General features: G+C 43.7%; 2 protein-coding genes across 6 annotated transcripts in view; one reads left to right on the top strand and one right to left on the bottom strand.

Moving 5' to 3' along the window:
• PPP2R1A (protein phosphatase 2 scaffold subunit Aalpha) overlaps positions 1-19,359 on the bottom strand; it is a 526,337-nt gene that overhangs the window by 234,203 nt on the left and 272,775 nt on the right. The gene's annotated exons all lie outside the window — the stretch shown is intronic.
• The window catches only part of ZNF350 (zinc finger protein 350), a 40,649-nt gene that overhangs the window by 12,318 nt on the left and 8,972 nt on the right, over positions 1-19,359 (top strand). Inside the window, exons 1-5 of one of the 5 annotated variants that reach the window (XM_050771363.1) lie at positions 1,714-2,453; positions 5,677-5,790; positions 6,666-6,991; positions 8,791-8,878; positions 17,244-17,435. In XM_050771363.1, the coding sequence (XP_050627320.1) occupies positions 17,421-17,435 (15 nt within the window). In that variant the 5' untranslated portion in view covers positions 1,714-2,453; positions 5,677-5,790; positions 6,666-6,991; positions 8,791-8,878; positions 17,244-17,420. Of the gene's footprint in view, positions 1-1,713; positions 2,454-5,676; positions 5,791-6,665; positions 6,992-8,790; positions 8,879-17,243; positions 17,436-19,359 lie in introns of those variants that run through there. The other 4 variants (XM_050771365.1, XM_050771362.1, XM_050771364.1 and 1 more) reach the window with 4 other exon arrangements.

The raw sequence follows: 19,359 nt of genomic DNA, 5'->3' as shown, positions 1-19,359 counted from the left end.
GGGAGTTTTATTGAGATTGCATTAAATGTATAATCAAAGTTGGTTTATTTGCCATCTTTACTGTGTTGAATCTTCAACTATGTCTCTCCACTTAATTAGGCTTTCCTTGCTTTTTTTTTTTTTAAGTCAGTGTTTCTGAATTTATAGCATATACATTATTTATGTCTTGGTAAATATTTAAGTGGATCATATTTTTGCAGTGATTTTTTAATTTTTTTATTTTTTTTGGAGATGGAGTCTCACTCTGACGCCCAGGCTGGAGTGCAGTGGCACGATCTCGGCTCACTGCAAGCTCCGCGTCCTGGGTTCACGCCATTATCCTGCCTCAGTCTCCCAAGTAGCTGGGACTACAGGCACCCGCCACCACACCCGGCTAATTTTTTTTGTATTTTTGGTAGAGACGGGGTTTCACTGTGTTAGCCAGGCTGGTCTCTATCTCCTGACCTTGTGATCTGCCCGCCTCGGCCTCCCAAAGTACTGGGATTACAGGCGTGAGCCACCGTGCCTGGCCTGCCATTATTTTTGTGTTTTTTTTTTTGTGATAGAGCCTCATTCTCTTGCCCAGGCTGGAGTGCAGTGGTGCAGTCTGCGTTCACTGCAACCTGCGCCTCCCAGGTTCAAGTGATCCTCCTGCTTATCTTCCCAAGTAGCTGCGACTACAGGCATGCACCAACACACCTGGCTAATTTTTGTATTTTTTTTTAGAGATGAGGTTTCACCATGTTGCCTAGGCTGGTCTCGAACTCTGGGCTCAAGTGATCTGCCCACCTCAGCCTCCTAAAGTGCTGAGATTACAGGTGTGAGCCACTGCTTCTGGCCATATTTTTGGAACTATTACAAATGTTCTTGTGTTCATAATTTAGCTTCCAATTGTTCATTGTTATTCTTTAGAAATAAAATTTGAGTGTGTGTTGACTTTTCACCTTATGACTGCTAAACTCACTTGTCTAGTTCTGTAGACTCCTTGGGATTATATTTGTATAATCATGTCTTCTGTGAAGACGGGCAGTGATATTTCTGCGTTCCAGTGTTTTCTTTTTCTTTTCTTACGTTTCTTCACGGGCTAGGGCTTCCACTCTGTTAAATAGATACAGTAAGAGTGGACGTTTTGGCCATGTTTGCAATTTTAGGGGAGAAATATTCAGTCTTTAAAAATATGTTAGCTATAGAATCTTTTTTACTTACTTTTTTTTTTCTTAAGCAGGTTCAGGAAGTTCCTTTGTAATCCTAAAATTTTAGCTATTATCTTTTAAAATATTCTTTGTTAACTTTTTTCTTTTGATTCCTATCTGGCCTGGGTGTTGTGGCTCATGCCTGTAATCCTAACACTTTGGGAGGCTAAGACAGGAGGATTGCTTGATAATCAGGAGTCTGAGAGCAGCCTCAGCAAAATAGCGAAACTCCAGCTCTATTTAAAAAAAATGGTACATCTGATGTCTTACAAGTATTTAAAACTTTTCTTCTTTTCTTTCTGGTGGATAATTTCTTTTGCTCTTCAAATTTGCTCAACGTTTCTTCTGACATTGCAATCTGCTGGTGATATTGTCATGTGAATTTTTAATTGTTACTGTATTTTTCAGCACGAACATTTATATTGGATTCTTTATTTTCAATGTCTTTATTGAGATTTTCTTTTATGGAATTATTGCCATATTTTCCTTTAAACACTTAAATATGTCTGAAATATTTTCATTTATGTTTTTTAATATATTTATCATACTGGCTTTGAAGCTATTGTCCACTATTCTTCACTAGGGCGGACTCAGAGTTAGTTTTAATGACTGCTTTGTTTTCTGAGTATTAATGACTCTTGGCTGTTTATTTGCAAATATGTTATTTTTGCTGCTGTTGGAACCTGAACATTTTGCATCTTCAACTCCTTTTTCCTTTTACTACTAAAATTCACAGCACATCCAGTGAGACCTGAACAGGACTGAAACCTTCAGTGTTTTTGTTGTGGCCGCCCCAGTGACATCTTGGCTTCTACAAACCTCATCCAGCCAGTTGTCTGCAGTTTCTTCTGTTTTATGGACCCTGGACTTTCTGTAAGATGGTGGTTCCCGTGGTGCTGCTGCCAAACGGCTCAGGGATGCAGCCATCTTTCCATTTTGCTCCTTAGATAGTTTCTGGCCTCTGAAAACCTAGGCAGTTAGCGCAGTGTCGTGACAGTCTCTTGTAAGGAGGAAGGGAGGGTACTGGAGTCCCCCAAAGACATTTGCATTTCTTCCCACCTCCCTGAGCCATGGCAACCGTTACGGTCACTCCCATCAGAAATGACATAATATGCTCTATGAGGTAAAACACCTATGTTACCTCATATAAAATGTTCAAAGCCAGAACTTGGACTTTGGGAAACGTCGCATATCCCTCTCCGGAAGCCCGCCTCCCAGCCTCTCGGTGTTCTTAGAGATGGCGAAGGATGGGGTTGCAGCGCCAGAATTCCAGAATCGGAAGTAGGTTCTGATATGTGTTCGGCCTTTGGTAGCTGCTACTGTAGCCTTGAGAGCCTGATGCAGTGTGTGAATCCGGATGGGGAGCTTGTGGGGACCACGAAGTGGAAATGCATGCGAATGTCCATGTTCAGGGGTTTCTTTTTTTTTTTTTTTTTTTTTTGAGACGGAGTCTCACGCTGTTGCCCAGGCTGGAGTGCAGTGGCGCGATCTCGGCTCACTGCAAGCTCCGCCTCCTGGGTTTACGCCATTCTCCTGCCTCAGCCTCCTGAGTAGCTAGGACTACAGGCGCCCGCCACCGCGCCCGGCTAATTTTTTGTATTTTTAGTAGAGACGGGGTTTCACTGTGGTCTCGATCTCCTGACCTTGTGATCCACCCGCCTCGGCCTCCCAAAGTGCTGGGATTACAGGCTTGAGCCACCGCGCCCGGCCTCAGGGGTTTTATTTCAGTTTAGTCACCGAGGAATATGGGTGTGAGAAAGGGACCCTTGGGAGGTCGAAGGTTAAGGCTTAGTTTTAAGAGTTTAATGACTGAGGGTCCCACGGACAGAACTTGGGGTCTACATATTCACTCTTCATGGGTCTCAGTAATTGAAAACTGGATGGAAAGTGTCTCTCAGTGAATGCAGTTTTTTGCTCAGGTTTGCAATTTAATATGGGGCTCAGACACAGAGAAGCCCGAGCTAGGAAAAGGAGTGGCGTGAATGAAAGGTCTAGGGGGAGGAGTGTCAAAGGAGTGCCTCTGCAGTAAGTTTTAAATTGAATTTGAAGGCAGTTTTATTTCAGGGAAGACGGGGCTTGTCTGTGTTTGAGAATGTAATGAGGCTGGAGGCTTTGAGGTGTGCAGTTGAAGGTTAGTGGTTGCTTTGAGACTAACTGGATGCTGGAAACACTTCCTGTCAGTCTTTCAAGTCCAAATCTGTCCTGAAGGTTTTTTTTTTTTTTTTTTTTTGAGACGGAGTCTCGCTCTGTCGCCCAGGCTGGAGTGCAGTGGCCCGATCTCAGCTCACTGCAAGCTCCGCCTCCCGGGTTTTTACCCCATTCTCCTGCCTCAGCCTCCCGAGTAGCTGGGACTACAGGCGCCCGCCACCGCGCCCGGCTATTTTTTTTTTTTTTGTATTTTTTAGTAGAGACGGGGTTTCACCGTGTTAGCCAGGATGGTCTCGAACTCCTGACCTCGCGATCCGCCCGTCTCGGCCTCCCAAAGTGCTGGGATTACAGGCTTGAGCCACCGCGCCCGGCCTGTCCTGAAGGTTTCTATTAAAAAACTTTGTCTTCCTGCATCCACTCTTCTCATTGCACCCATAAAAATCAGAGTGGTTCAGGGTGACGAAGTGGTGTCTTTACCGAGGATACTTGCTCTGTCACCCAGGCTGGGGTGCAGTGGCGCGATTTAGGCTCGCTGAAACCTCCGCCTCCCGGGTTCAAGCAATTCTCCTGCCTCAGGCTCCCGAGTAGCTGGAATTACAGGCGCGTCCCACCGCGTCCGGGTAATTTTTGTATTTTCAGTAGAGACGGATTTCGCCATGTTGGCCAGGCTGATCTTGAACTCCTGACCTCATATGATCCGCCTGCCTCGGCCTCCCAAAGTGCTGGAATTACAGGTGTGAGCCACCGTGCCCCACCTCACTTTCTTCAATGTTGTGTTTAGAAGCACAAACTTAAAAAAAAAAAATTAAGTCCACTTTATTAATTTTATTTCGTTTTATGGCTCATCCTTTACTCTCCTCTCATAATTAACCCACGTCCATGAAGATTATCTCCCTTTTTCTTCTCTAAGTTTTATACTTTTACCTCTTACACTTAGATCAATGATCTATTTTAAGTTAACTTTTGTGTATGGTTTAAGGGTCTTAACTAATTTTTCTGCATGTGGATATCCAGTTATCCCAGTGCCACTTGTTGAAAAGACTATCCTTATTGAATTGTCTTGGCACTTTTGTCAAAAAGCTCTTAGTATTTTTATACTCTCAATTCTGGTTCTGCTCTTCCCATTGGCACCTTTACTAAAAGTGGCCTTCCTAGGAGGCCCAACCCCAATCTTAACTCAGGTGCTTCCTCTTTTCCTTTAGTCTGTCATGGCCAGGCTCACATCATAACTCCTTCTCGAAATCTCTTCTTTCTTTTCTTCTTTCTTCTTCCTTTCTTCTTTTCTTTCTTCTTCCTCTTTCTTTCTTTCTTTCTTTCTTTCTTTCTTTCTTTCTTTCTTTCTTTCTTTCTTTCTTTCTTTCTTTCTTTCTTTCTTCTTCTTCTTCTTCTTCTTCTTCTTCTTCTTCTTCTTCTTCTTCTTCTTCTTCTTCTTCTTCTTCCTCTTCCTCTTCCTCTTCCTCCTCCTCCTCCTCCTCCTCCTCCTCCTCCTCCTCTTCCTCTTCTTCTTTAAATAATAATTATGTTTTCGAGGCCAGGCGTGGTGGCTTACGCCTGTAATCCCAGCACTTTGGGAGGCCGAGGCACGAAGATCACGAGGTCAGGAGATCGAGACCGTCATGGCCAACATGGTGAAACCCCGTCTCTACTAAAAATACAAAAATTAGCGGGCGTGGTGGCGCGTGCCTGTAGTCCCAGCTACTCGGGAGGCTGAGGCAGGAGAATCGCGTGAACGGGGAAGGCAGAGGTTGCAGTGAGCCGAGATCTTGCCATTGAACTCCAGCCTGAGGACAGAGCAAGACTCTGCCTCAAGAAAATTACAATTATTTTTTCTTTCTTCACCCCCCACCCCGAATACTTGCTATTTTTCTGTTCTCAAAAACCGCTTCCTGCAAGCTGTTTTTTGCCAGACGCTTTCCCGTGGGTGTCTGCCTACCTGATGTGTTGCCTTTTCCCTTTCTACCTGATGTGTTACCTTTTCCATTTCCAATTCATTCTCTGGGATACCTACACCTGGCTGCACTGTTACTTGTCTTTTTCAAAATCCTTTTTTTTTTTTTTTAATTTAACAAAGTGGATGGCAAAGCGCTAAAGGAAATTTAGCTTGCCCCATATTTGCCTGATAAAGCTTGAGTCTCTGAAAATCTGCCCCTTTTCTCAAGACTTTAAGTGCCAGGAAACGAGGCGATTTCAGTGACTTCTCATCTTCCCTGGCTGCTGGCTCAAAAACCTGCCATTGCCTCTGTACGTCTGATTTTCAAACATGGCTGCCGTCATGGAGCCACAGCTGTGGGCGCGGCCATATTACAGCCTAGGAAACGCCGTAAATGCGGTTGTCCTTGCTCTTTTAACATTTTAGGTTCTCCTCGGCCGCCGTAGGTGGACCATAAACCTGTGCGAGGACTCCAGAAGTAGAAGCAGTTTACGGAAGTGTAACGTTGAGGCCCTCCTTGTGGATCTGGAGAAGATAGAGGTCAGTGTGTGGTTTTGTCTCTGAAAGTTTTTTGTCCCAGTTCAGGTTTTGTCTCAGTGGAAGGTTTGGGAGGTCTGAGGACGTGTTGTATCCTGGACCACGTAGTGTTTCGCAGGAAGACCGGGGAGCGCCGGGGTGCAGGCATTTGGGAGATACCTGGTGGGAGTCTGTGATCCCCCTGTCTGTGGGCCGCGTCCCTTTGGTGTGAATACAATGACTAAGGGTCTGTGGTGATCAACGACCGTGTCCTAACTGTCAAGTTATGGATCACTCTGCTTGTAAAGGATGGAGGTGGCGCTTAGGATCGATGCGGCGTCTGCTTCGAATATAAAAAGCATTCTTGCAGGCTGGGCCAAAAGTATAATAGGTTTTCTATCACATTCCATTATGTAAATATAGCAGGTTTTTTTCTATTATTAATTACATTTGTATTGCCTAAAGCTTGTATTATTATGAATAATGCATCTATGAAAATTTGTGTAAATGTCCTTTGGTTCATATGTGCTCTCATTTGGGGGAGGCAGAGGTATATACCTAGATGCACGCCTCGGAATAAAATTGCTGCTTTATAGGGTGTGTATAAACTTAGTCAAAATAAGTGTCAAACTGTTTTCTAAAGTGGTTGTTCCCCTAGCAGAATAGAGTTTGCTTTATAGGGTGCTTTATGTGACCTGTTTAAAATATCTGGCCATACCTTAATAACATTGAGAGATTCTCCTAAATTAATCTTCTTTAAAGCTTTATTGATATGTTTCTACTGTTGAAATTGACAGTTGATCCTAAATGGTTTTTGTGTATGTTGTGAGGGGTAGTTTAACCTTCTGTCCCCATCCCCCGTACCATTTATTGATTTTTTTTTTTTTTTTTTTTGATAGAGTCTTGCTCTTGTCGCCCAGGCTGGAGTGTAGTGGCAGGATCTTGGCTCAGCTGCAACCTCCACCTTCCGGGCTCAAGTGATTCTTGTGCCACAGCCTCCCGAGTAGCTGGGATTACCAGCATGTGCCACCTTGCCTGGCTACTTTTTGTATTTTTAGTAGAGCCGGGGTTTCACCATGATGGCCACGCTGGTCTCGAACTCTGGCCTCAAGTGATCCACCTGCCTGAAGGGAACCTGCCCCTCCACACCTGTGGAGACTGAGAAAAGAAATACGACACACAGACAAAGTATAGAGGAAGAAGAGTGGACCCAGTCCTCTGTTCAGTAAGTATACAGAGGACCCGCACTAGCACTGGTCTCTGAGTTTTCTTAGTATTTATTGCTTACTATTTTTACCATCTTTGTGAGGGGGATGTGGCCGGACTATAGGGTAATGGTGGGGAGAGGGTCAGTAGGAAAACATGTGAGTAAAGGACTCTGTGTTATAAATAAGTTTAAGGAAAGGTGTTGTGTCTTGTGTACGTAGCCCAGATTTATGTTTGACTTTACACAAACATCTTAGTGTAGTAAAGAGTAGTAGTGCTGCCAGTATGTTTCACCTTTAGTCATAAGGTGGTTTTGTCCTATCTTAGTAAATAGAATGTATGATAGGATTTTACACTGAGACATCCCATTCCCAGGGACGAGCAGGAGACAGATGCCTTTCTCTTATTTTAACTGTAAAGAGGCCTTCCTCTTTTACTAATCCTCCTCAGCACAGGCCCTTTACGGGTATTGGGCTGGGGAACGGTCAGGTCTTGCCCTTCCCACAAGGCCATATGTCAGGCTGTCTCAGTTGGGGGAATCCTTGGACAATACACAGGCTTTTTTGGGCAGAGGTCCCTGCGGCCTTCCGCAGTGCACTGTGTCCCTGAGTACTCAACACTGGAGAATGGCGATGACTTTTACCAAGCATACTGCCTGCAAACACATTTTTAACAAAGCACATCCTACACAGCCCTACATCCATTAAACCTTAAGTCAATACAGCACATGTTTCTGCAAGCTCAGGGTTCGGGCTAGGGTTACAGATTAACAGTATCTCAAGGCAGAAGAATTTTTCTTAGTACAGATTAAAATGGAGTTTCTTATGTCTTCCTCTTTCTACATAGACACAGTAACAGTCTGATCTCTGTTTCTTTCCCCCACACCTGCCTCAGCCTCCCAAAGTGCTAGGATTACAGGCACCAGCCACAGCACCCTCAGTTCTATTTATTGAAAAGACAGCCTTTATCACTTCCCTGTAGTGCTGTCGTTGTCATTGAGTCTCTATATGTGGTTAATTCCACTTATAAGGATTTTATTCTGTTCCTTTGTCCTATTTGTCCATTATTGTACTAATATTGTGCTGTCCTAATTAAAGTACCTTTATAAGTCCTCATAACTCATATGGAAAGTCTTCTAACTTTTTTTTCAAACTTAAAAAAAAGTTTATAGCTATTTAAACTATTCATTATCAGTTTGGGATTTTGACTGTGATTTCGTTGAATCTGTAGATTTGGGAGACTTGACATTTTAAAAATGCTTTGTTTTCCAGCCCATCTTTATAGTACATCTTTGAATTTATTTAAAACTGTTAAAATTTATCTCAGTATTTCTAATTTTAAAAATATATTCGAGTTCTTCTAAATGATATTGTTTATGTCAACCTAAAAGAGGAAACTGCACAAAATAAAATTTTAAAGGGTTTACTTGAGCTGAAATGAGGACAGCTGCCTGGGAAAATACTTTCAGGTTGCCTTGGTAAGTGCTCTGTTAGGATTTTGTTACAAGCAGGTTTTAAAGGCAAAAGGGAACAAACCGTGAGCTGACATAAAGTTGTTTGGCAAGAATTCTCATTGGTTTACAGAAATAACATCAATTAGTGATTGGCTATACATTGTTAACTATGGGGTTTTATGAGTTATCATTTCCAGTGAATGGCATTTTATGGCTACTTGGTGTGAGTTTGTCTAGAGCCTACATACAAGTGGCTTTAAGAGACAATTATTTAGCTTGAGGGGGAAATGAGATGTGACTGTTGTCACATTACATTTTTTTTTTTAGTTTTTAATTTTTTCTTTTCTTTTTTTTTTTTTTTTCAGGGGAACCCGTATCAGAAAGACTGCTGTCACATTTTAATGCCTCTCTAGACCTGATAATTTAAAAGGAGTCACATTCCTCAGATAAAAGGTTTCATTTCTTTCTCATTTTTACATTTTATTTTGTTTGTTGATGGTGTGTTTGTTCTGTCAGGAGAGGTCTGTTAAAGTCTTCTTTTAGTCTGAATTTTCTATTTCTTGTTTTTGGTTCTATTTTTTGCTGTATACATTTCAAGACCGTTGTTATATATGTGGAGTATTTCTATGAATGAAGAGCCAAATCGCACCTCTTTTCAGTGAGCATTGTTTCTCTTTCTTTCTGATAATTTTTTAGGATTTCTGATCAGTTTTGTCTAAGATATAGTTATAACAGATTATGTTTTGTTACTCTCTCTGTGACATATTGTCTCCAACCTTTTATTCTCAAACTTCCCATATCATTTTGTTTCAGACATATCAACTATAATAACCGCATGTGGGGAGGCCAAGGCGGGTGTATCATGAGGTCAGGAGTTCAAGGCCAGCCTGACTGAGATGGTGAAACCCAATCTCTACTAAAAATACAAAAATTAGCCAGGTGTGGTGGCGAGCTGTAACCCACATGGACCTATGGGACTGAACAAAGTGGGGGCAAACACGGGAATAAAGACAAGAGACAAAAGAGTATATTTTGAAGAAGGGATCAGGGGTCACCTTGCCTCTAGTGGACAGGGGCCCTGAGCTTTACACAGCCCTCTGTATTTATTAGGCAAAAGACATAGTGAGAAGGGTCGGGGGTGGGGGTGAAAGAAGGGGTCAGCTGCTCAGTCCGGAGTAGGCTTGCAAGACTGCATTCTCTAGATGTTACAGTAGATAACCTCGGTGCCAGGGAGTGATTACCTCTAGTAAACCTTCTGTCGGTGGGAGCAGTCTGCAGGAGCAGTTGTGAGTTTGCTCACATCCTGCATTCATGAAAAACCCTTTGCTGTTTGATCATATAGCCTCCAGTGGAATGCTGAGTTGGTCACGTCCCAGGGGCCTTTGGCTCCCTGCATAGCCCCCTTTCTGTTTATGTATTAATTGAAAGAATGTAAGGCCAGGCTGGGCAGCTCTCATTCTCCGATTGGCAGTCCATCCGATTTTACAGACTATGAACAGAAGACAGAGACAAAACAACATTATTCCAAGAACTACATGTAAGATGTTACTGTGGTTCTTTAGATAGGTCTGAGGGTTGAGGCTCTCCAGGCCTTCCTGGAATTTGGTCCAGTCTTCTAAAGAAGGCTGAAATTCTTGAGTTTGCCTATTTAAATCAAGAATTTTGTTTTGTAATTCACCAATATCAAAGGTGAGGTTGGATGTGAAAGCTCCCTGCAAATGGGCTTTCACGAGGTCCCATGGATACTCACTTTGGTTGTATTCTAAGTTGATTACACAAATATGAGCGTGATTAAAATGATGACGCAATTGCTGCTGCAACTGCAAGCTTTGTACTTGTTCCCCTAACCACAGAACCGTGGATTTCAACATTGCCACTTCAGTTTGTAACTCAGTGTTAACTTTATTCTGAAGTAACCACGCTTGGTTGGCTGTGCATGTCCAGTTCTCCACATACTGAGCTGGTTGAATAGAATTATGCAAAGCTACAGAAGATATCACAGCAGAAGTTATTAGTGTGACCAAGGAAACAGTAGCAAAAATTATCATGCCTAAGGCTCTATGGACACAATGAGTAAGCTGAGTTAGAAGAAGTCTCACAAAATGCAAAGCAGGTGTGGCAGCCCACGGCTTCGACAGATGAACAGGAATCCATAGCCCAGGGATGCGACCTAAAATCATCAATGTAGAGATACTATGTGTTTGCAATGTGCTATGATTAATGCAGTGACATAACTGACAAGCTTTACAGGTCAATTGGTGTCCCGTCCCGCGGGATCGTCAATGTAGGCCCTAGAAGAGGGAGTGGGAACTCGGGGGGACAAGAGACACGAGAAATGGAGACAAGACAGTATCCTGATCAAGTCTCGTTTATTGGTGGCAGTGTAATGCCTTATATAGACCGGCAGGGGCGGAGGTTGGGCCAGGGCGCTGATGGTGGCCCTGCGGTGGGCGTGGCCAGGTAGGTCTCGGTTTCTTCGGTCGGACGTCATGTTGCGCCTGCGCCGTCGGTTGGTAATTTTCCCGGGCGCGGGATGGCGCCTGCGCTGTAAGTTGATCATTTTCCGGGGCGCGGGAAAATGGGTGATGAAGAACCAGGAAGAGCGCCATTTTGTACTGGCGAATGAGACAGCAGAACAGGGAAGAAAGTAAATCTAGGGAGGAGGCATAAAGTGGAAATGTATAGAGCTCAGGCGTCAGTCGTCAGTTATAATCGCTATGGCCGGGCCACGCAGCTCCGGACAAATTGGGTGTTGTTTACCTGGAGCTGGTGCTTCTTAGCTGCCAAAAAGACATAAGGATTAAAAACACAAACTGTAAATTGACTGGTGATATTCCTTACAAATGCAACATTAAGACTGTGTCGCTTACTATTGCTATTATTAGTGTTCCAATCCAGATGTTGCCATTCATAAATGGGAGTGCTGCCTTCCATATCGTTTCTTGAATTGGTCCTTTCCTCCCCAGATAATGCCACTAAGGAAGAGGTGGGCTAACGCCCGCTCCATGCCAAGCAATCTGAGTGGCTGACTGGGATTGGATCCTGGTGTTGTATAAAGAAGCAGCATTAAAAGCTTGCCACCAATGCAGCAAAGTTTGTGCCATGATTTCTGACTTTCACCTTTTCCATCTAATTGACCTTTAGGTCCCCAATCCACAATGTCTCCAGTTAGCATAGATTGTTTACTAGTCAGTGGACCAAGACGCTGGGTCCACGGAGTGGGGTAGGAACTATTGAATGGAATCCATTCTGTATAATCAGCACAGTTAGGGCGATTAGACCGGGAATGGTCAGTTAACACACCAGTTACATTAATAGAACCAAGACTTAATAAGTACATGATTTTTCCATAGTGACTCAACCATGTTTGAGCTTGAATTGTAAGACAGCTGTGGCTGAGCAATGTCTTTGTGGTGATACACAAAGGGAATCCTTCCAGTGGAGCGGTGTAATTAATGACATTGTTCTGAGAGTCTAAATGTTCTATGTCAGGGGGAGTGAGGGGTCCTGGAGCCGACTCTCCCTGATCGTGATAAATCTCAGGAGGAGTGAGCTCCAAAGTATAGGCTGTACTACTGGGGGATGGGAACATATGCCCAATATGTTTTTGCCTGTGCACAGGGAAAACATACCGCACAGGACATTATGGCTAGCATGGCCAAGAACGTGGAGTCAGGGGTTTTTGCCTGTCCCTGATGCTCCGGTAGTTTCTTAACTTCCTGCGTGGTTTTCTTGAGTTGTCCCCAGGTTATGGGGGTTGATGTCATTGTGACTCTGGTTGGCCTTCTCTCCATCTTTGCACTCAGGCTCAGCTGACTCATGGCTCGTATAGGAGGGACCGGGCCCATGGTTGGCCACCCTGGGTTCCTTCAGCCTCCCATTCCATGGTCACACGAACCTTGAGGGCACCACATGGCTTGTCCATCTCCTGTAAAACACAAGCATACCCTCCTCCCCATGTCAGTAAATCCACCGGGCCTTTCCATTGTCCTTCTTCTGGGGATTTCCATAACACTTTCGGATAAACTTTCCTGTTTTCCTCCAATACTTGCCAATGTCTTTCTGCTGGAGTCTTACCATCCATACCAGGAGTCAGAAAGTTTAAAGTAAATAAGGCTAAATATAGTTTTGATTGAGGTGGTAGTTGGCCTCCTATACACCCTTTTTGTCTTTTCAACATGCAGTGTAATGTTTGATGTGCCCATCCTATACATTTTACTGACACATCAGCTCCTGTATACATAAGCCCATAAAATGTCTTTCCTTTAATTTGTACTACATGGGTAGGTCTATTAGAGGCTATGGGTTGGCATAGATAGATTTCCCGTGTAGTTGTGCTCCCAAACCCTTTATGTCCTCATTTCTCTTTTCATGGGGAAGGGTGTACTTCACTGGGAATAAGCAGTAATTGAGCAATATATTCTCCTGGTTCAAAAACCCAAAGATCTTGTGACATTAAAACTACTTGAATTTCTCCTTCGTAATCGGAGTCAATCGCTCCTGGGACTACAGTGATGCCTTACAAGTTAAGGCGGTTTTTGTCTAAAATTAGTCCCGTGTGTCCTGTTGGTAAAGGTCACCAAATACCATTGGGAACTTTGATAGGTTTGTCTCCCCTAACTAATGTGATTCTTTCTCTGGTGGGTAGATCTAATCCTGCACTTCCTGGTGTTCCTGGGTTGAGGGAGTCAATGTGCCTCCAGGAACGCATCCCTGAAACGGGGTTGTGATCTGCACTGGGAATACCCTCATTGTTTGAAGGGCCCGGGTCCAGGCCCCTGTCTCGTTTGCTGACGGTGGGTGGGGGGGGTGCCATTCTGATGAAATTTTGAGCAGCACTAGTTAGCCCAGTGATTTCCTTTGTTACAGTGAGGACAGAGTCCTGGTGTTTTTTTCTGCTGGGGAGTGAACTGCATTGTAATATCCTTTCTGTCCTGAGATCTGGCAGCATTCCTTTTTTAAATGTCCAGTTTTTCCACAGTTATAATATTTTCCCATTTTAGGGTTTGACCCTTGGCTCCTTTTAGATTTGTCAACTGCTAAATTAGTCATTGCTTATGCTAACATTGCAGGTCGATGAAACTGAGTTCCTATATCCTGACAAGCTCTGAGAAAATTTCCCAAGATTTTTGTACCCCTCACCAGTGTCAGTGCACGTTTACAATCCACGTTTGCATTCTCAAAAGCTAAAGTTAAGGTTAGCATTTCTGCAGCCATAGTACGAGGAATCTAATGCTTCACTGCCTTTTGTAATCTTGCAAGAAATTGTGCATAGGGTTCCTGTGACCCTTGCATGATATATAAAAAGGATCGTGCTGGGACTCCCTCTTCAGGATTGTGGCCCGGGCGTGTTTAGCAGCCTGTGCACACTGCTGATAAGCAGCATCTGGGAGTGCCATTTGATGTTCTAGGTCTGAATAAGGGCCATTACCTAACAGTATATCCTCTGTAATGTCTCCGTATCCAGCAACACGGTTCTGTTTAGCCTGGTCTGCACACATTTCTTGCCAATTTAAATTCCATGTCAGATATGCACTAGTAGACAAGCAAGTTCACGCCAAGTGTCTCACATCAAAGGGTAAAAGACACATAGCACCAAACACAGATTCTAGCAATCCTAAGGTGAATGGGCTCTGTATGCCATTATTTACCACTCTTGCTTTTAATTCCTTCAGCAACTTAAACTCCAGTGGGGTGTGTTCATGAATAATCTGCTGTGGATTGTTTGGATCAGGCCTTATGGAAATAGGAAAAGCACAAGGTCCTAAGGGCTCTCCAGCTATGACAGCAGAGCATAAAATTCTTTGTATTGGGGTTTCTATTTCTGCCGCCGAAGGAGGCTATATAGATGTTTCTGCAACTGGAGGAGGCGTTATAGGCCAGTTTTTATCTTCCCTCTCCTCCTGTTTTTTATTTTCTTTTTTTTTTTTTTTCTTTTTTTTGAGACGGAGTCTCGCTGTGTCTCCCAGGCTGGAGTGCAGTGGCGTGATCTCGGCTCACTGCAAGCTCCGCCTCCTGGGTTCATGCCATTCTCCCGCCTCAGCCTCCCGAGTAGCTGAGACTACAGGCGCCCGCCACCACGCCCGGCTAGTTTTTTGTATTTTTAGTAGAGACGGGGTTTCACCGTGTTAGCCAGGATGGTCTCGATCTCCTGACCTCGTGATCCACCCGCCTCGGCCTCCCAAAGTGCTGGGATTACAGGCTTGAGCCACCGCGCAATTGGAACTGTGGGTGGGGTAACAGATTCTTTCAGATTTTTAGATTCAGCCTGCTGTCCCGCAGAATAATAATGAGATAATGGCAGAAATACAGTACGAACTAACTCCAAGTAGATAAAACAGAAGAATCAATTTTAAAACCTTTTTGTTGAACCTGTTTTAATCCTTCTGCTCTGTCCCACTTTTCCACATCAAGAGTGCCTCCCTGTGGAAACCATGGGTTATGCGTAATAACTTTTTGTGGCTTCTGCAGGTTAGTAAGTGTCTGCGAATTAACCTGAGCTCCAGACTGTCTCAACAGAACTTTAAGCAACTGCACATCATGTTTTTCTTCAGTAGACAAATTCTTTCCCTTGTTACCCTGATTCAGAAAATTTTCCAGTACTTCTTTAAAGCACTGCTCCCAGTGCCTCTTTAGGGCACTGACCTTATATCCACTGCCAGCAGACTCATCCCGGGGTCCCCGTTCACCTTGTCAATTTCAGTTCCCCTGCTCCAGCAGACAACTTCAACCATTCACATCCTTGAAGTCCCATGTTCGGATGCCACTAGTTGGGTGTCCTTGGAGTGCCTGTTCTGAGTTGCCATTTGTAACCTGCTCCGACGTAGGTGGACTGAACAAAGGGGGACGAACGCGGGAATAAAGACAAAAGACAAAAGAGTATATTTGTAAGAAGGGATCAGGGGGCACCTTGCCTCTAGTGGACAAGGGCCCTGAGCTTTACACAGCCCTCCATATTTATTAGGCAGAAGAGATAGTGAGAAGGTGGGGTGGAAGAAGGGGTCAGCTGCTCAGTCCAGAGTAGGGTTTGCAAGACTGCATTCTCCAGATGTTGCAGTAGATAACCTTGGTGCCAGGGAGTGATTGCCTCCAGCAAACCTTCTGTCGGCGGGAGCAGTCGTGAGATTGCTCACATCCTGCATTCATGATAAACAGTTTGCTGGCCGGGCGCGGTGGCTCAAGCCTGTAATCCCAGCACTTTGGGAGGCCGAGACGGGCGGATCACGAGGTCGGGAGATCGAGACCATCCTGGCTAACATGGTGAAACCCCGTCTCTACTAAAAAAATACAAAAAACTAGCCGGGCGAGGTGGCGGGCGCCTGTAGTCCCAGCTACTGGGGAGACTGAGGCAGGAGAATGGCGTAAACCCGGGAGGCGGAGCTTGCAGTGAGCTGAGATCCGGCCACTGCACTCCAGCCTGGGCGGCAGAGCGAGACTCCGTCTCCAAAAAAAAAAAAAAAAAAAACAGTTTGCTGTTTGATCATTTGAACGCGGGAGGCTGAGGTTGCAGTGAGCCAAAATCGCACCATTGCACTCCAGCCTGGGCAACAGAGCAAGACTCTATCTCAAAAAAATAAAATAAAATAAAATAAAATTAAAAACCCAGATGTTATTCGATTTTAATTTTTAATCCATTCTAACAGTTTTGAGGCATTTATATTTAATGTAATTAACTGGAATCCATGTTCTGTTTTTACTTAGCATAAATTCTTAATGTAATGTAATTTTCTTAGTACATTTTATTTTAAAACAGCTATCTAAATGCATTGTATTTGCTCTTTTTGCTCTCTGTTTTTGATTATTTTCTTTTGGATGATTTTCTTACTATTATTTTTCCCCCTTTTGTTGGCTTGGAAATTATGTACTTTAAAACAATTACTAGGTTTTTTTTTTGTTGTTGTTGTTGTTGTTGTTTTTGTGTGTGTGTGAGAGAGAGTTTCGTTCTTTTTGCCCTGGCTGGAGTGCAATGGCACGGTCTTGTCTCATGCAACCTCCGTCTCCCGGGTTCAAGTGATTCTCCTGCCTCAGCTTCCGGAATGACTGTATTTTTAGTAGAGATGGGGTTTCACCATGTTGGCCAGGCTGGTCTCAAACTCCTGATGTCAGGTAATCCGCCCGCCTTGGCATCCCAAAGTGCTGAGATTACAGGCGTGAGCCACTGTGCCTGGACTTACTAGTTTTAATTGTAACACTAGAGATTACATGTAGTGTGCAACCTTTGTCATATTCTTCTGCTAATTAGGACTTTTCCATTCTACAGAAACCTTAGAGCACGTCAACTTCATTTATCACCTAATTTATCCAGTAAATTATTGTGTATTTTAGCTATTTATGTATTTAAAACCTCCTAAAATATCGTCACTACTGTTTTTATGCCAATGCTTATGATTTTCCCAGTGCATTGGCTTTCAAACTGAAGTACATGTCCTCACAGGGTGTATGTACAAAGACTTTTGAAGAGGTGTGTGAACACACATGATTTAAACGAAAACAGACCAGCTCCTCTCCTTGCTGACTGTCTCTTTTCTAAAACTAATCTGCCTGAGAGTTCAGCAGCTCCTGAGGCGTGCTGCTACGGTGGGTCTCATTTCCTGCATGCCTTCATACTCCTTTCACAGAAACATCACAGAGGAAAGGCATACTTCCACCCCAATAAGCATCCTCGACATTATTGGCCAGAGGGATAAAATCTTCTAGGGCTCCAAATAAAGGTATAGTTAACTATATTGGGGGCATTGTTTTAAGATGAGTGCCGAGAAGCAGTGACAGTATCTGGGCCCAGAGAAAATGTACCACTTACATTGAATTTGTTCTTCAGCCCACAGGTTCTGACTCCTCAGGAGAAAAAGCATCACCCGAAGAGGGAGGAAGTGGATTTGGGTATCACCATTTCTAGGGGCACACTTGATTGAAGACTGAGACTTCTGAAGAGAAGTCCAGAAGATACAAAGACAGACCATCCCAGTTGAATGCTGTTTTCCAAGAACAGAAGAAAATGATCCAGGCCCAGGTAACTGACTTATGGTTTATTTTATTTTGTTTATTTATTTTTTTTTTTGAGATGGAGACTCACTCTGTCGCCTGGGCTGGAGTGCAGTGGCTGGATCTCAGCTCACTGCAAGCTCTGCCTCCCGGGTTTACGCTGCCTCAGCCTCCGGAGTAGCTGGGACTACAGGCGCCCGCCTAGTTTTTTTTTGTATATTTTTAGTAGAGACGGGGTTTCACCATGTTAGCCAGGATGGTCTCGATCTCCTGACCTCGTGATCCGCCTGTCTCGGCCTCCCAAAGTGCTGGGATTACAGGCTTGAGCCACCGCGCCTGGCCTGGTTTATTTTATTCTTTCCTTTGTTCCATAATAGATTTGTAGAAGCCTATACACATCTATCTCACTAATATAAAAAGCATAAATTTCAAAAAGCAGGATCTGGAGATAAATGAGCTTAGTTTTAAACTCAATATCATGCAAAATAGTAGGATAAGGAAGATAATGTTCATAGCATTAACACTGAATTATGAATTTTGTGACATCATGCATGGCTGGAAGATCCTGTGGGTTATTTTAGCTGTCAGCTTGCATCTAATATCTCTGACAGCCAATATCACAAGAAAATCATGATTTACATGGTATGTCCTGGTTTTGAATATAAAACAGATTACTTCCCGGGGGGATGCCATTATTTCATGGCACTTTGGTCTCAGGAAATTTCTTCAGTGGTTCTTCCTAGAGATGATGTGGCAGATGGTGTCTAGAATAGCAGCTTTCTCATAAATGCAGATGCAGGTTTCCTGTGGCTATTTCTTGAAGGATTCCTTATGTACTACTATGGAATATGAAGGGGGCCAGCCCCTCCACACCTGTGGGTGTTTCTCATCGGGTGGGACGAGAGACTGAGAAAAGAAATAAGACACAGAGACAAAGTATAGAGAAAGAAAAGTGGGCCCAGGGAACCGGTACTCAGCATATGGAGGACCCACGCCGGCAATAGTCTCTGAGATCCCTCAGTATTTATTGATCACTATCTCTACTATCTCAATGAGGGGGATGTGGCAAGACTACAGGGTAATGCTGGGGAGAGGGTCAGCAGGAACACATGTGAGCAAAGGTTTTTGTGTCATAAATAAGTTTAAGGAAAGGTGCTGTGCCTTGATGTGCACATAGGCCAGACTTATGTTTGACTTTATACAAACATCTCAGTGCAGTAAAGAGCAGTATTGCCACCAGCATGTCTCATCTCCAGCCAGCCATAAGGTGGTTTTCTCCTATCTCAGTAAACAGAATGTACGATCGGGTTTTACACTGAGACATTCCATTCCCAGGGACGAGCAGGAGACAGATGCCTTCCTCTGATCCCAATTGCAAACAGGCCTTCCTCTTTCACTCATCCTCCTCAGCACAGACCCTTTACGGGTGTCGGGCTGAAGGACGGTCAGGTCTTTCCCTTCCCACAAGGCCATATCTCAGGCTGTCTCAGGAGTTTGAGACCAGCCTGAGCAATCTAGTGAGACCCTGTCTCTGTTCAATAAAATTGAAGAAAAGAAAGAAAGAAAAAGTTACCTTTTCAATATATTTTCTTCCTAATCCCCTTCTGTAAATGGTTGGTAATATTTACTTCCTGTCACTGTATCTGTGTGTGGATCTATGTCTATATATGTATTAACAAAAGCATGAGTATATATGAATCTACCTGTAGACATAAACATATATATCTATTATGATATATATATATATATTTTTTACATGATAGAATCATATTTCAAAGAACATACCAGCCAACTTGAAGGGACTCTTCCTTGGCCTCAGATGCTATACTTTGAGCATCCAAAGACCAATGATTGCAAATGATGGAAGAACATTCATTGTATAAAATTCCATCAGTTTATAGTGATACTTGAAAAAAAATGCATTTGTTACCATTGGGGGTTAGGAGAGAATC

The sequence above is a fragment of the Macaca thibetana genome, chromosome 19 (assembly GCF_024542745.1).
Source record: "Macaca thibetana thibetana isolate TM-01 chromosome 19, ASM2454274v1, whole genome shotgun sequence".
NCBI lineage: Eukaryota > Metazoa > Chordata > Mammalia > Primates > Cercopithecidae > Macaca > Macaca thibetana.
The sequence above is the reverse complement of the archived record's forward strand: the minus strand, read 5'-3'. Positions and strand labels throughout refer to the sequence as shown.